The following is a 17,957-nucleotide window of genomic DNA, read 5'->3' on the forward strand; positions in this document are numbered from 1 at the left end:
TATGCGTGGGCAGTGCACATTATGCAGAGATACGGTTCGGATCCTTTACGTGAAGAAATTATTAAATTAATAAATCTCTAGCATATACAAAATAAAGGTGGGGGGGAAAGAAAGAAAAAGGAAGAACGCACGGCGAGATGAAACCTTTGAGACCTCAAAGCCGCGGCGACAAAAGGCAGCGCCGGGCGCGGGGGCGGCCGCTGCCCGCAGCCCGACAGTAGGGGGCGCTCGGGCTTCACCGTGAGGCGCTGTCGCCGGCCCGGCCGGGCGGGACAGCGGGGAAGGCCTGGCTGCGTGTGACCCCCGAGCGGGGCGGCTTAGCCCCCGAGCGGGGAATCTGCGCCCCATCGCGGCGTGTGTGTGACCCCTTAACGGGGTTTGTATGTCCCCTTAACGGGGCTTGTGTGTCCCCTTAACGGGGCTTGTGTCGCCACTGAACGGGGTGTCTGTGACCCCTGGCGTGTGTGCGACCCCTTAATATAGAGTGTCTGTTACTCCTTAAAGGGGTGCCTGTGTCCTTTTAATGGGGTGTCTCTGACCATTCATTTGGTGTTTATGTCAGACACCTCCTAGCGGGGTGTCTGAGCCCCCTCGGGGTGTCTGTGACCCCTCGTTGGATGTCTGTGCCCCTCCGGGGTGTCTGCGCCTCCTCAGCGGGGCGTCTGTGTCCCCTCTGGGGTGTGCATGACCCCTCAGTGGGTGTCTGTGACCCGTGGGGTGTGTGTGACCCCTTTAGGGGCGTCTGTGCCCCCCATCACGGGCTGGCTGTGATCCCTCACAGGGTGTGTGCTCCCATCACGGGCTGGCTGTGACCCCTCACAAGGTGTGTGCCCCCATCACGGGCTGGCTGTGACCCCTCACAAGGCGTGTGCTCCCATCACGGACTGGCTGTGACCCCTCACAGGGTGTGTGCCCCCATCACGGGGCGCCTCAGCTCCCATCGCGGGGTGTCAGTGCTCCCCCTCACTGGGTATCTTTGTCTCTCTCACGGGCTGTCTCAGCCCCCTTACGGGTTATCTCTGCCCCCTCTAGGGGTCTGCCCCGCTCCGCCACCGGGAGCCGCTTACAACCCGCTTTCCTCCGCGTGGCTCCTTCCCCCGTGTCCCTCCCTCTCTCTGCTGTGGTGCTTCGGGGTTTGTTCCGAGCGTCTGTGGGAAAGGGGCTGTTCTCCCGGCTCCCGGGGGGCGAGGCGGCTCGTTCTCCCCTCTCCGTCACTGCCCCCTCCGGGACCTCGAAACTTTCCCTCTGGCGAGAGCTGCGCTGCATCCGAGGGGCCCAAGGGAGGCTGAAGGCTCCAGGGTTTCGGCAGAGCCCTCCGGCTCTGTGGGACACGTGCGATCTTTTGTTTTGTGTTTTATTTCATTTGCCACATTCCCTTCCTTTTCCACAGAACGGGCCAGCAGAGAAATCCCTGGGGAATATCCTTTCAAGGGTCTTACTTCCGAGCGCCTGCGTGCGCGCGAGAGAGGGAAAATGAATAATTAGAGAACAGTTCCATGAAAATCACTTACCGAAAAATTAGCTGCCCATTAAAGAGGAAGCGGTGAGGAGCAATCATGTAAATCCTACCTACACCCAACTGTAGAGGGGAGGCAGAGATCCTGATTCCCAGCCCTGCGGCTGCCTGCTGGCATCGCCGTCCCTATCTCCCTACCCCGGGAGGAGAGAGAGAGGGACGCGTGGGTGTGGAGCGCAGTGGTTTAGTCCACACCCCGCAGCCTCCCTTCCCCAAGCAGCCTCGGGAGCCGCGCTCATTCTCCTCCCTCTCCCTGCCAGCCGGTGTGTCCGCGGCGGCGGGAGGCGGAGGCGGCGGGAGAGGAGGGGAGAGAGGAGCGGAGCGAGGAGAGGAGCGGCGGACTCCGGGGCCGCCCGGGAAAGCCGCGGCGGCGGGAGAGCCCCGAACTCCGCGCAGCCCCCGCCACCGCTCGGCAGCGGCCGCGGCACCGCGCCGGGTCCTGCCCTCCAACTGTTCCCGCTCCGCTGCCAGTGAAGGAGGGAGGTGCAGGGGACACGGCTTTAATTTTTATTTTTTTTCATTATCTTTTTTCTCTTTTGAGGGGATGCTGAGAAAGCAAGCCGTTCCCCTCCCGTGTAGCACATTGCCTGGGCGTTCCTATTATGGAAGTTAAGTGAGAAACTCTGCAGCTTGAACTGATTTGGGGAGAGAAAGGGAGAGAGAAAGGGGGTAGGGGGAGGGCGAGAGCGAGAGGAAGGCAAAATAGCCGAACCAAACCAATGGTTTTCCTGCAAAGTGCCGGGAAGTTTGTGGAGCACTTTCTAGGAATCAGGTCCTTTCTCAGAGTCTCTCCTTGTCTTCCGAAGAAAGAGCTTGCTTTTGGATTGCCATGGATCCTAAAGAGAGTCTTAGACACACTTGAATAATTCCCCTGCTTGGGCTGGATTGGTGGGAATTTAGGAAGGAGCGTGTGTGCAAAGCAGAAGCATTCGGAGCTCACTCGCTGCTTCTCTAATCTGTATGGATCTAAAAGTGTCACATTCAAGACCTTTGCATCTCCAGCTTTTGAATTGAAGATTTCCCTTTCCACTTTAAATAGCTGCTAAGAAACTGAAAACTTTTGGACCTACCTCTTACTGGCTTTGGATACTTTTTTCTTTTTTTTATATTTTTTTCATTTTTTTTTTTTTTTAATCTCCGTGGAATTTGTCTCGCAAGTGATCGGGATTGTTTTTAATATGTCAAAATGGGTCTGCTGACGCCACTCGTGCTCTTCGGATTTGCATTTTTTCAAGTCTATGGTAAGTTAGCTTATTTTAGATATGTCATTTCTGTGCAGAAATCCTCTTCATCTGAATTTGATTTGGGAGAGCACATGGATGGCATTATAAGCTTTAACGTTACAGAGCCCTAAGTTTGTTTCTGGTATAAAAATGGTATTTGGGGAGGGAGGGATCGGAAGAGGGATAATGTATGTTTCCAATAAGCAGCCCTTCCCGTCTCCTAACTTAATGGAAAAGCAGCTTATGAATGGAATAATGTCAGCTTGAGGTGGCGAGCAAAGAGTAAAAAACTACCGTGATAAATCTTTTATTTGGGGGTGGGGAGCGGGAAGGGTAAAGGAAAAGCAGAGCGCTGCTGTAGCTGGTATTACTTTGCCGCCTTCTATTGTTAAACTTTCCACGGGTAGAGCCAGCTGATGAAATATAAATAGGTTAGCCCTGCCTGGGCTCCAGGTGAGGCGGACTGGCGAATTTCCAGAGTCCCTCAACGCGTGGCTCGGCGCTGGCGAGCGGCGGGAAGGGAGGGAGGGACGGAGGGAAGGGAAGGAGGCGGGCAGGGAGCGCGGGGCGGCGGCGGCGCGGCCCCCACCGCCCCGCTCCGCCTCCGCCTGTCTCCGCCGAGCCGGGCAGGTGGGGCGGCAGCGTCCCCCCGGCAGCTCCGTCCTCATACCGAGCTCCCTGGATGGAGGGTTTGCATGAAGCTTGGCGACGTCTGGGGAAAGGGTGGGTTTCCTTATGAACACCCGCCCCTCTCCTTTGGGTGTGCTCTGCAACGTTTCTTGTGGTTTCGAGTTTAAGTACTGGATGGGGAGCTGTAAATTACCATCTCGGGGAAGTACGGGTTAGCAGGGCGAGAACTTCAGTGCAAAGGCAAATTGCCTTTCAGAGTAGGGGTGGGCGCTGTGCCCATGTGCAGGCGGTGGATGCGCTGGAGCAGCTCAAGCACACGACTAGGAGCGAGCATCCAGCTCCACAGAGGGTGTGCTGGCCCCCGATGCTCGACAGGCTAGCGTTGGGTATTAGCAGCCCTAAACACTCCTTTGCGTTTGAGGTGAATGCAGTGTCTGGGGCCCTGGATGTTTTTGCCTGTCTGTCTGAGCAAACTTTGTTCCAAGAAGCTGTTCACAGCATTTGCTATATCAGTCCCGAGGCAAAGGTTCGGGGTTTATTGTTTGCAGTCACAGAATGCTTTGGGTGTTTCTCCACCACCCCTTAGCAAGAAAGGAGGCAAAACAGAAGAGGAAGAGATTTAAGTGCAGTTTTACCTTGGGTGTATGATGTGCTCCGCAGTTAAATCTTAGGTTTTGTCAGTCGATAAGAAAATTTCTACATAATGTATGCACGTGCTAAACTAAACAGGAGAAGTTTTAACTGTGAAAGGATTTAACAGAACATTTATGTCTGTCAGTGCAATCTTAGTTCTAAAGGGATTTTATGTTTTGCTGTATTTTTCTTGCTGTAACAAAAGATCCTTAACTTTAAGGCCACTGATATTGGAGGGATCTTTGTGTACAAACTTCAAACATGAGATTGTAGAAATGTAATTATTAGTAAGTGTTTAAAATTGTATGTAGCTAGAAGGAATACAATTAAAGTGCTCAGTGGAAGTGACAGAGTGAATCAGAGGAGCTTGGTGTTACAGAATGTAATTAAAGTACCAGTCTGTTTGGAGATATATGAAACAAATGCAATTAACCAGCTTGCTGGAACGACAGGAGCACGACATAATTTATTCGAGTTTTGTCATGGGGAACACGTGTAGAACGTTTGTTCTGGCTTAGCTTTATGCGGGTGGGGCGGTGCAGGTGAAGCACACAGCTAATTTAGAGCCGGACCATTAGGAAAAAATGGCCAAGCAGCTCCGGGAATATGTGTGATACTCCCCTTTTGTGGGAAGATCTTGCAGAGACTGTCAAGTTTGCCTGCATTAACAACTCTCTGAAATAAATAAATAAAGAGCTTTGTGGATAGCACATCATGACCAAGTAGATATAAGCTGTTATTGTCGAAATGACTAACAAGTAGCTTTGAAGAAATACTGGCAGGCAAGCTTGGCACACAGTGCTTTTGTCTCTTTAGAAGCATAGTAATTACAATCACATCTTAGGCTGACATATACCACTAGTTGCTTTGAAAAGAGCTCGATCAACAGCAGCACCATTTGTGATGCTTTAGTTTAAGAATAAAAGACAAAACCCAACAGACTTCTTATTTATAGGTCCTTGGTTTGTTTTCTGTGTTTGAAAGTTACCTCTTAGTGCTTTTCTGGGTTTGAGGGGGTTTTGTTGTTAGGCTTCACTGGGTGTTTTTGTTTTTATTCTTGGCAAGAGGTCCAGACACATACAGTGTAGCATTTGAGGCATGTTAACCATCCTTATCCCTCTGAGTTTTGTTTTATTTAGTAATTGAAAAACAGTATAGATCGAAATTATAATCTTTTTGTTCTAAAGTTATTTTTGCTGTCCATGGTTTTAGAACACCTGAAAATTACACAGCTCAATGAAAGTGGAAGAAAACATGTACCTACATGTATGTAGCTACACACCTGTGTAGATTTTAGGGGTTTTATTATTGTGCTTTTAATTTTCCTGTAACCCTGCCCGTGTTCTTGCACTCTGGTGAGTGAATAACTTCCATTATATTTTTCTTTAGCTATCAGTCTTGGTTATTGTTCTTGATGCAAAACAAACAAAGAAAAAAAAATCCCAAATACCAAAACACACAGAACTCCCCCAAACAAACAACAGAACACCTCACAAGACAGAGTCTGCACCATAAAGTAAGCCACTAGCTACTGGAGTTAAATGAGCCGAGTACATGTGGATTTTTAATAGTGTTCAACTGATTGTTCTTTCATTCTTCTGTGTTTTGTTGTCCTTTTCCCAATAATTAATAAAGTTTAAAAGAACAGATATTAAAAGGTAACAACTGATGTGAACACAGGTATTGGTGAGAATGACTCTGGCCTGATAGGACTCATAAGTACTTTCAATGAAAATGACAACCTTTTATGTCGGAGCTGGCTTTTAGTCCCTTGAAAGCAAGTGTGATGCTCTTGAAGGAGAAGGTGTTAAAGATACATGAGAATAATTCTGAAAAAACCAGCCTTTTATCACCATATTAATATATTTCAAAAGTACTTCTTAATGGAAAGTGTGCATATGAAATGGTGTGGTGGCTGAAACATTCTGTATTTATTTTCCTTTTTATTTTTTAAAAATTCACTTTATTTCTTCATGCCAGTGAGCTACACATCTGTGGCCTTGTGCAGGTCCCTGTTGCCTGTTGGAGAACATGGCTTACATATAAAGCCGGAGTATATTGTTCCAGTGAATATTTGAGCTGACAGGGTCTTGATCTCTCATGTGAGTTTTGCTGTTGATGGATAACCTTTGCTTCTGTGGAATGTGTGCATTTTAATGCCTTAAGAGTAAAATTCTGGAGAGTTTGCAGTTTTGTTTCGGTTACCTTGTTCTTCCATAGGACCCAATTCTGCCGAGCATTTAAGTGCTTTCATCTCTTAGCCACAGCCTTGCAGAAGTTAATAAGAATTTAAACACGTTTCAAGTTAATCATAGGCTTTAAAACTTGGCAGAGTAAGGATGAATTTATGCCTATGATGAGAGGTTTTGCTGAATTAGTCTTAAGATTTTGCTTTCTTCCTGTCTTGTAAGATGCCATTGCAACAATATGTTTTTATGTGGGGAAGATAAGCAGTGAGGGAACCCTGTCAATATACTTCCAGAGATGGATTTGCTTGAAAAGCAAATGATAATCCAGGTTATTTGGTTTGTGTCTTTGCTAATTTGGAGCTCTGCAAAAGTCTGATACTCCACAAATCTTCCTGAGAAGTTGAAATTAGGGGGTTTTAAGCCTTTATCTGAGTTGCACTGACTTCAATAATCCTTCCATTAGCAACTCTCTGTAATGATGAGATTGATACTGCTCAGGGAAATTGAGTTTTAGCAATGCAGGCTAAAGATATGCAACCTTAAAAGTAGGCAAAAGACTTAAAGTACATATTTAAGGATGCATAAAAAGTGTCAAGGAGATGTGCCAAAAAGTGTGATGGGAGAAAAAGGAGGCTTTGGCTGGCCTGTCCAGTCAACTCGATTTGCAGGAATCTCTTTTCCATAGCAATGCTATGTGGGCTTATAGCCCTGAATTAGAGATGTGCTCTGTCCACTGCTGAACCATTTAGTGGAAATTACTGAAGAGTATGCAATGGCTTTTTAGCCATTTGTTACCCTTGAATTGCTATTCAAATATTGATCTGGGCTAAATAGATTGCTAACAGGTTCTGTGCATTCTGTTTCAGCCGCCTAAGAGGACGCTGCTGTCAGGTTTTATCTGTTATCTCAGCTGGCATGGCTGAGCATGCTCTTCCTGTGGCTGCCATCTGGCTCACACTTCTCACACCAACCTTGGGGAGGATACTTAGTGATCATATTGATGCTGTTTCTTGCCAAGACACTCCGTTACTGCTGTGCTTTTCTACCTTTCCATAGGAATCTCTTTATTTCATAGGAAGAAGGCAGAATACAGCAAGTACTTGCTCTTGTCAAATAAATAAATAAATAATTGTGTTGGCTTTTTGGTTTCTTACGTGTTACTGAATTTTTGAAGTTCCCTTTTACTGTTGCCTGAGGATTCTTGTACTTATGTTTTGACAGTGTACATGCCCTGTATGTTCAAAACAATTTGTTTTGGTCCATGGACAGGTACAGGATCTGATCCTGAATCACTTATTCAGAGAGAATGTTACAGATACCTTTTATGAAGGATAGTCATGTGCATTGTTAGTTATGAGATCTTTGAATGCAAAATATTTGTGTAGAAATAGAGATTTGCAGATTTTAGTGTATTTTAGTGTCACCATCTTTACTCTCACAACTGACTTCTATTAGAAATTGTGGACAACAATTGAACAGTTGAAGTTATAAGCTCAAAAATAAGATTGAGTTTAGTGTTGTCCTCCCCTCAAACCTTTTCCTTAACAAAATAACTGCTAATCACCCATGGTTAATAACTTTCATTGTTATAGTGGATAATTAAATAAGACCCATTAATTTAGGTTCTGATTCTGCAGAACTGAAATCTGTATGAATTTTGCTGTAGAGTTCACAGAACACTGAGAAAGCAGGCAACGTTATCTTAGCTTACTGTCATTGTAATCTTGCCACGAGATGAAGTTGGCTTCTTGTTACATGCAACACTACGAAAATACTAGAGGGTACAAGTGTGTATTGATGCCTCAATTCTTCTCACTCCTTTCTACAGCGCTCTCTTTATATAGCAGAGTAACAAAAAAGCTAATTCTTGTGCTATGTCCTGTAGGCACAGTTTGTGGTAATTGGGAGTGGGGCTGGGCTGAGCCTCTTCCCCAGTGGGTTACAGCTGTGAGAAGCAGGTGAGCAGCATTGAAGATAAAGAGCCATGGAGTGCCCAGGTGCACTGACCAACCACCAAAGGGAACAGAGGGCCCACAGCTGCAGTGCATGAACCATGAGGGTATAAAAGGTTGGGCTAAAGAGCAAGGGATGTAGGTACTTAGAGCCTGCTGATGTGGAATGATGTGACTTTGTATGGGTAGGTGCCTGAAGCCTTCTGATGTGGTATGGTGTTACTCTTTATGGGTTGAAGCTTTCTGAAATTGTATGATGATACTCTGTGTATTGTGGCTATCTCACCTGCAGCATAGGCTGTGACAATGTTGTGTATTTAAAGATATGCTTTCTCAAGCCAAAAGTTCATGAAGTAAGAAATGGCTTTTTAATTCCATCTCTGCAGCTTATCTTGGCATTGCTGCCATGAAAGAGATTGAAGATGTTATCTTAATTTTATTAAAATGATAGCCTTCATCATTTAATACATGAGCAGCAATGGACAAGCTAACCAGTAGTGCCCATGTGAGAACTTGCTGATACTTATATTGAGCTGCTGTGCTCTAATGGCCAAGGCTTACTGAGATTCATCTCTGCGGTCTGGGCAAATATGAAGTGAGGATATTCATCTGAATGTTGTTCTGGTAGAAGTATCTTGTGTATGTGCTTTGAACTCTAAGCTCTTTACCACTTTCCCCCAGTCATTTTTGATTTTTTTTTTTCTTAAGCAAATTTTTTTCCCTGTAACTAACTAAATAATAGCTATTATCTGCAGATCCCCATGTTAATACATCTGTTTAACTGGGTTGTGAGAGAGCTTTCTACTTATGTACTAGATAGATTGGCAAACATTATTCCTTGTTGCTTGTTTGCATTGTTGTTTCTACCAGGAACCGTCATGTCTCTGGCTTGCTGATAACTGAAGGTCACCCTTATCTAGTGATTCCAGTGTGTGTTTTGTAACCCATTGGGACTGTGTGCGTGCAGGTGCTATTGCAGACTTCCAGTCCTGTTATTTGTTGTGGTTGTGGGGATACTCCTTCAGTTCTACTTCCCTGACTGATGATTGGAAGAACACAAAATGTCTTTCTTCCTTGTCGTTTTCAGTTGCTCAATGCACAAGACACTATTCCAAGCTTGGTTTGGTGCATCCTTGGTGATATGTGGCATTTGCTTGCAGAATTACCCTTGTCAGTGAGTCTTCATTGTACCACTTCAGCTCCTGCAGAGTTCTTCAGTCTGACAGTGAAGGACCTGCCATTGTGCTACTTTATTATATCCTGTTTTTACTTTATCACTTCTCCTCACATTAGTTCGGAGAACAGTTTATTTGGTTGGATATATGGTAATGAACTGGTAGAGGAGTGGGGATGCCAGGAGCTAAGTATGGTCTTGCTCATTAGAGACTACCTAGATGTTGTGCCACCCTGTCTGTTGCAGCGTATGGTCTTTTCATTTGTATTTAGGCATTGCCTCTATAGCTTCAGTGCAGTGTGCCAAGAAGAGAAGAGCATCTCTGATGTGCCTGTCATAAATGCAGATTGGACAAATAAGTAAGGAATTAATGGCCAGCAGCAAGTTGTAAAACACAGAGAGCTGTAGTTCACTCATATTAATCACTTGCCATTGATTACAAGAGAAACTGAGTGGAAAAAATTTAACCTTTTGAAAACAAAATGTCAGGTAACTGACATCAGTCCATTTGTTTCTCATTCATCTTGAATGAAGGGACGCTTCAGGCTGGGGTACCAGAGGTACTTTTTTAACTGTTGTAAAATGTCAAGAGTTAAAAAGCAGTTGTGAAAAGTATTCAGTGCTGGAGGAGCTCTATAATAATAAGGTTCTCAGGCTGTCATTCTGTGCAGTTTTCAAGGTCCGTATGTCCTGTAGCCCAAATGTCTTCATCCTGGCAAATGGAATGACCAGTTTTAACAGTTTGTTTTATCTTGAAGAGAATTCTGCAGCTAAATGATGCACAATAGTTCATTTCGGTATTACGAAAAACTCAAATGGCATTGCAAAGCTGTTGGACCAAACAAGTTGGAAAAATGTTTTCTTCACCTGGGTTGCCTTTCCCTAGAGAACTTGATCTCTTTGGGACTGTCACTCCATAGTAGAAGCCTTCAGGTAAAGGATCTGTGGCTGCATCCTCCTTCTCACTTTCCAGAGTATATTATGTCACCTTTGAGACCTGGAGCTGCTTATTGTTCCTGTATGTACAGTAGCACTGCCCCACTCTGACAGTTTTCTGGAGAGAGAAATTACTCTGTAAGCTGGGGGAAAGAGTGGAACAGTAGCCTGATTCCAGGTCCATGGTTTGATTGAGAGGGATACCCAACAGACGAGCTGGGTTAGATGGTGTAGGGAATGAACAGGGGAGCAAAGCAGTTCTGTCATGCTTACCAGGGAGTGCCAGTCCCTGAACACTTCAGGGTTGTTTCATACTCAATATGTTTAGGCTTTTATCATTGCTATTTGTTTGTACATCACTTATCCATGAGTGAATAAGCTTTTCTGTTTAATTGTTTTAGTCCAGATTTGTTTGGAGTGGCTTCAAGAAAGCGCTTATTCGTAGTATGATGCAGCTAACAAGGTCTGAGCTGGCTTTAACCTGATGCCCTGCAGAAGTGCTGTGATAAATTGGCTGGAGCTTTTTGTATATGTGTTTTTGTGAGATGTAAGAAAAATTCAGTAGGCTGACTAAAATGGTTGGTTTATGTCAAGGCAACAGTTATTAAACAAAGGACTTCCAGTGGAAAAAAATTAACTGTTAGAAGTACTGCAGGCTGCATTTTATCCTTAATCTATGCATCTGTTCTGTCACCAGACTGGATTTTATATTATAATGCTTTGGTTTTAAGCTAGTCAGTGTGACCTGGCTATTCAGGTGTATGTCTGAGTTGAAAAATTCTGTGTTTGTTTGGGTTTTTTTTCTTCTGCTTGAACTTGTTTCTTCATCTTAAACTTCAGTGTAGTCTTTACCAAATGAGATCAGACAATGTGTTCTGTAACATAGAAGTCTTATCTATGGGGTAAAATATTAGCATTTAGAAGAGGAGGATCCTATGAAAAAATGGTCTTTTAGTGCTGTTCTGTTTAAATCCCTAAGAATAATTTTCTGTGTATAGATCTAGGTTAAAAAAAGCCAAAACAACTGTATGGAGAGATCACTAGAAGTGTGTGTAGATGTAAGTATAGAAAATAACTTCAGAAACTGGGATGGAATTTACGTCCCTGAAAGCAAAACTCTAAACAGTAGTAGGAACTGTTAAAGCACTGAATTAAAAGAAAATGAAATGTGACAAGTAGGCAAGCAGATATTTAATTAAATATGAATCAGTATAAACCAGAACTGCTTGTTATTATTATTTACTGACTCTTTTTTGACAACTGCTCAATTTAGAATCAAATGCAAAAGAACATATGTCTGTCTTTGTATGACCCCAAATATCTCTGTTCCCCCTTTCAGCAGACAACATGCCTTTTTTTCCCCCTAAGTGATTTTTGGTTGCTAGGAGAAGTGCAATGGTCTGCCCTGCTCTTAGCCAGCAGTAAAACTGAAAAGTGTATTGAGGTAAAGAGAGGGGCAAAACACAGTGTTGGCCATGAATCACAACTTGTCTCTAATATGTCCACTTTGTTCCCAATTTTTCTTTGAAAACTTTTGTTTTTACTAATGGTGTTTCTTTCCAGCTGATCTCTTGAAGCCATTCAGAAAGTAAAGGAAAAAAAAAAAAGAAAATTGTGCTGTTAAGAGTCCACTCAGAGGAACAAAAAAAGGAGGGGCAGACTTTGAGATTTATTCATGGAGGCACAGTGGTAGCAATGCACAACTCAATGAATGGCTCCAGTCAGCTGCTGTTAAACCTGGGTGATTGATACCTTCTGGTTTTTGCTAGAGCTAGAAAAGCATGCAAAAAGTCTTTGTAGTTCTCCTGCCAGTTTTAATGCAAGATATTGAAGTTGTTTACAAACTATTTCAAACAGTAGCATGTTCAGTGTTCTTGAAGCATTCAAGTAGCAATGTTGCATTATGTATGTTAAAATCAGAAAGGATTGTTAGTAATTGTGGTACTCTTGTTCTAGTTTGTGAAACCCGTTATTCACTTTTTAAATCAAGCTTTTTCAAATAATTGTGTGCTGTGGCAAGAATCACTTGACCATCACCTCCTACAGTGATCTAAAAGTGGCCGTATCCAAATGTCATGGCTACTTTTAAACCTTGTCTGTTAGAAATGGTAGTATGTGATGATGTAACAGGTATAAATTGTTTGGCAATATTGTCTGTATTAACAGACTATCAAAATCATGAGAGTTATGGCAGATTTCACTTGAAATTGATTGCAGGATGAATGTATAGACAATATATTCTTTCTTCAAGTGCTTAATGAAACTTAGCCTGGAGAGCAGTTTTAAAGCAATAATTATATCTCTCAAGAAAGATTGCTGAAGAGGCTGTGTGTGAGTCCTGTGAATGAGGAAACTGAATGTGTGGCTGCAGAGATCTGTGATTTGGGCTGTGGAAAAAGCTGACTGCCTGTGGACAGAACAGGCCTCTGTATCATTCTCTACCAGGAGTAAATGGTGAGTGGCCAAGGGTCTCGTTGCCAATATAAAATGTTGTGTTGACTCAATTTAGTGACATGCAGATAATAGAGAAATTCAGTGATGATGTACTTGGAAAATAGTGCAGCAACTTGTAATGATTTGTTATTCCCATAGGGACAAAACTGGTTTCACCCATATTTTTAAGGCTGCTGGGTGACCTAGCGGTACTGGGTTGTGTCCCAGTGTAATTTAATGGAATCTGTGTCTGTTTAGGTCAGGGCTGAATTTGCCCCCAGGGAAAAATGAAGATGGAAGAGTTGTAAGTTAAATTACAGGGAACTGTATCTTACAGGCTGCTAATGGGGGTGGGGGCGACTGTGTGGTTCTTTTGTGTGCAGTGGGTTTTTTATTTTTCTTCCTGATCCACACAGACTCTAGGAGTAGTTTAAATACCATCCAAAGTACAGCTGAGTTTTCAGGTACTTCCATGAAAGCTGAGACCAAGAATTTTCCCGCTATAAATCACAGCAGATGTCGCCTCAGTCATTCTTCAGTGCTACCCCCAAAGCACTGTTGTCTTTCTTCCTACTGAGATCTGCATGGGGAAACGGACACTGTTTTGTCGTTGAATGTGGATATTCGTTAAAGAATTTGGATTAGCTGTTAATATGTTAATATAAAGGATGTGCCCAGTACCACTTAGGAACTCCATGGCAGAGGAAATAGTGAGATTTAGTCTCCAAGAACACAGCTGATGGTGGGAGAGGTGTGCAGTTGTTCATAGTTGAGAAAGAAGGGGGACTTGAACTGTTTCTGCTGCTGCTGTTTGGCTGACATCTAAAACAAGGCAACTTTTGAGGTCCAGGAGGATCAAAATGGGAGAATCACAGACCATTAAATATGCCTTCTAGTAATCATTTTTCTTCTTGTTACTCGATAGCCCTGCTGCACTGAATTATGAAGGAGAAAAGTAGAGGGAGATTCAGCACTGCTGGTTTGGGACAGGGGTTGGTGGGGGGAGCAGGCACTGCTGCGGTGAAGCATTGAGCAATGCCTGTCCTTCCTTATCCTTCCCCTCAGTCCTAAGCTATGTGCCTCTGGGAGCCTAAAAATGTTAGGGAAGGAGTCAGGAAAGAAGTGATATGTGTGGGCTTGTCTGAAATTAGACAAAACCTCTTGTAAATGGTGACATTTAGCTGAATGTCTTTCCTGTTTCATTTCATGCAACTCAACGTACTGAAGGAAGGACCATTCTCCAGAGATCTCCTGTGTTCCCCAGAGCTTTGTAGAATAAACTTCTTTCAGATTAAGTAGCCTACACCTATTTAAATAAGGAGCAGTTTATAGCTATGATATTGAAGTGGGAAAGCCAAGTAAGGAAGGCAGGTTTGCATTCAGTTTTCCTTTCATGTGACAAATCTATGACCATATCTTACACTTTCTTTCTCCCCTCCTAGGTCTATTTCCTAGCATTTTGCTATGATGAAAGATGTGTGACTTTCTTGTCAAGTTTCAAGTGTGAAATCTCCTCACTCTCAGTGCTTTACATTTCTAATTGTAGAACATTTTCCTCTGCATAGGCCAGAAAATGAGAGATGTCTTAGCTCACTACACAGAAATCAGTGGAGTTAAAACTTCCAGATTTCTTCTAGGCCAGGGAGAAAAATGTGCTCTTGTGCTTACAGATTTTCATTCCCTGCTCCATCTTCTGTGTTTTATTCATGTCACTTGCCTCCTTATATTTCATAGTTGAAGAGTTTCTTCTATCTTGTTTTATTGTCAATTGCTTTAGTTTGTTTTCCAGCTCCTTTTCTGTTCATTTTCCTCTGGCTGCTGTTTTCTAAACATGTTGCTTGAAGACGAAGAATTATAGGACAGCAAGGGTTGGGGGGGGGGGAACTGCAGTGTTGGCGAGGGAAAGTACTATTGTAGGAAACTTTGCCCTTTGGCAGGGTTACTTTGAATTCTCTGCATAGATAAAGTTCTGTGGAGTCATAATTTTCTGCCATGCTTAACTAGTGCCATGAGGAAATTAAAATACATTAAAATGAACTTAAAAAATTTACATGTTCAAGCCAAATTTTATATGAAGTTGGAAAGCGGTACCTTCCTGAAAATTAAACTGTGTCTTAAGTCTTCCATTTAGTTTTAAAACATACAAGTTTCTCCTCTGTCATGGAAAATTGTCTCTTTCAGTCTAGTGAGAGCTACAGATAACTGTGTTTATACATGATTTGTTAAGTTTCCTATTCTTGCAGATGGTTCAGCTTTCTCCATTAATGAAATATTGAGACATAGAGTAATAAGCTTTAGGTATCAATAGCTGGTTTTTTTTAGTATTTTACAAAGCTGTAAGGAAAAAAATAACAATAAAAGGTAAGAGATACTGGGCACTATTGTTACTGATTAGAAACAGCATTTGAGTGTTATTATTGTGCTGATACTACTTCTGAAATAATTGATCTTATTTGTGGACTTGATTTCTGTTATGTTTATATAATCTATACATGATATATATGTGTAAGAGAAGAGGAGGCTGAGGGGAGAGCTCACTGGAGTCTTCAACATCCTCATGAGGGGAAGTAGAGGGGCAGACAGTGATCGCTGTGACCAGTGACAGGACCCAAGAGAATGGCCTGAAGCTGTGTCAGGGGAGGTTCAGGTTGGATATCAGGGAAAGATTCTTTCCCCAGAGGGTGGTTGGGCACTGGAACAGGCTCCCCAGGACAGTGATCATGGCACCACCCTGACAGAGCTCAAGAAGCTTTTGGACAACACTCTCAGGTACATGGTGGGATTCTTGGGCTGTCCTGTGCATAGTTTACTTTCTTATATATAAGCTTTTTTATAAATTGGTATTATGTATAAGAAAGTCAATTGTGAGGGACTTTGGTGATCCTTGTGGGTCCCTTCCAGTTCATAATATTCTGTGGTTCTATGATAATGCAGTAAGTATGTCTAATATATGTACTATACAATACATCTTGTGAGAGAATTCTCTTAATTTACTAGTTAAGCTGGATGAAATATTTATGTCAAAGTTTGTTTGTTTGTTTTTTAAGTCACAGTTGATCTTAATCTTACTGAAGAACAGATTTTACCTTTTGCAGTGTAATGTAAATGAAACCCTGACTCAGCAGAAGATGCTGGGAATTTTGTCAGTGAGGCCACAGTTTTGGTTTTGTTGTGGTTGGCAATGTGGGAGGTTAATGCTGAGAAGGAAATTTTGTTTGTTGTTTTGGTTTCCTTTTGTTTTTTGTTATACAAAGCTTAAGAGAGTGACTTAAAAAATTAAATATAAGGTTGTAATCAGGAGGTTAACGGATAGCAGAAGCTTCACCTGTGCTCCATTAGAAAACCAGTGGGAAACAAAGACAGTGATGTACAACAGATTAAGCAGTGAAACGGTGCAGTCAGCTACTTGAGAAAGAAGTCTATAACACCATGAAAGCTACCTTTACTTAATCTTCAAATAGAGCCCGGTTGTTGACTGCTGGTAACTACTTTTAGCTGCATCTGTTCTCAGGACTAAAATTTTTTACTATTAGAGCAGCCAAAAATCTGTTTTAAAATCAATTAGTAATAAATTTGCAAATTAGAAGAGCAAGGGAATTATTTGACAACAGATTCCTTTCATGCATCTTAGCATTTGTGTCCAGCTGTTTTACTAGGCTGCTTGCTATTCCCAGAACAGGGATAAGGATGGAAAAAATTTGGTTGCTCTTTGGATGAGGAGTTATAAGTTGTAATTCTCCTGGAATACAGGAGTTATCAGACATGTAAAGGAAATAGAATCATTAAGGCTGAAAAAGAGCTCCAAGGTCAGCATGTCCAACCTTTAACTGATCACCACCCAGTCAACTAAACTCAGTGCCATCTCCGGTCATTGCTTGAGCACTTTCAGGAACAGTCATTCCACCTCATCCCTGAGCACGCCATCCCAATGTTTATCAGTGAAGCAATTGCTCAGCCTGTACACTGATTACCTAGAGAGAAAATAGATTCTTTAATATTCTCTGCTGTGTCAGAGGACTTTTCAGATCACAATTTACTTTCCTATGTATAAGCTTTTTTATAAATCTGTATGAATTGGTTGCATATGCATGTGATATAAATAAAACCTAGCTGGATGTTATAAGCCAAAGAAGTAAATCAGAACATTATTCTATTGCATGTTGTATTCTTGGTGCAGCTGTCTTGGAAAGCTATAAATAGATACTGCTTATTACTTTCACTTGCATTTATTTTTGCTTTAAATGGCAAATGCAACTATTGTTAACAGACCTTAAAATTGCTTGGAGTGTATTTATTTAGATCATTTTGAGGAAAATTATGAATGTCCTTAAATATTTTAATAGTGTCTGACCATTGGGGCAGGTAGATAAATTGTCAGTAAAAATGACTTTTTTTTTTTTTTTCATGTCTTCAATAAAGAAATTTTATGGAGGGTTTATAAGTACTTTTCCAAGTGCTTATACTGTAACTTTTTTAGTGAAAAAGACATATCCAAGAAGGAGAAAAAAAAATAATACAAATCATAGTAGCGATTTCAAAAAGTAACAAAATAAACATAATAGAAAAATAAATACTGTCTTACAGACCTTCTTTTGCTTCTTTCCAAAAACATCAAAATCAGCAAAAATACTGCTGTAGTTTCAGTAACATCTCCTTTAGAAGCAGGTTTTGTTTTGCTTTTCCAGTAATAGAAGAGTTTTTGCTTTGTAAGGATTTTTGGAAGCTTTACTTGCTGCTGGTAAATATGGCAAAAATAAGATAGATCAGTCTACTAAAGGGTTTGAGTGTTCATGGAATATATATCTAATGTAATGTAGATGTCATTGGCTCTTGTTCTCCTTTCTGCTCATGGGGGAGAATCAACGCCTGTGCTTCAGAATCCTTCCCTTGTTAAAAAGAGGTGGACAGTGATGATAGACCTGACTGTGTAGCACTGTGGCTCTCTTTGATAAACCAAATATTCAGAGGTTTAGAGCAATATTGTTAAAACATGGTGTACATGACACTTCTTGCCCATACTGGTGAGATGCTGTGGAGGCGAGTGAGATGACAATTCAGAAGATTGAGACTTAGTGAAATTCCTTTATTATATAATAATAAATTTATCGTATTGGTTTATATATGTCTTGTTATATAAAATTATTTCTAGAAGTAGTAATGGGGAGCATTACAGTTACTGAATTTTTTGCTAGAGAGTTTTAACTTTTGTTTGTATAAGCAGAGATTCACATTGTGCCTTATAATCTATATTTATTTTTAATCTTCCAAGTG

At 42.2% G+C, this 17,957-nt stretch overlaps 1 protein-coding gene across 1 annotated transcript in view; it reads left to right on the forward strand.

Moving 5' to 3' along the window:
- The first annotated feature begins 2,130 nt into the window (after positions 1-2,130).
- The window catches only part of ROBO2 (roundabout guidance receptor 2), a 405,555-nt gene continuing 389,728 nt past the window's right edge, over positions 2,131-17,957 (forward strand). Inside the window, exon 1 of the mRNA XM_041414778.1 lies at positions 2,131-2,757. Coding sequence (XP_041270712.1) covers positions 2,703-2,757 — 55 coding nt within the window. The 5' untranslated portion in view covers positions 2,131-2,702. The remainder of the gene's footprint in view (positions 2,758-17,957) is intronic.

The sequence above is a fragment of the Onychostruthus taczanowskii genome, unplaced genomic scaffold, assembly GCF_017590055.1.
Source record: "Onychostruthus taczanowskii isolate IOZ18803 unplaced genomic scaffold, ASM1759005v1 scaffold47, whole genome shotgun sequence".
In the NCBI taxonomy this organism is placed as follows: Eukaryota; Metazoa; Chordata; class Aves; order Passeriformes; family Passeridae; genus Onychostruthus; species Onychostruthus taczanowskii.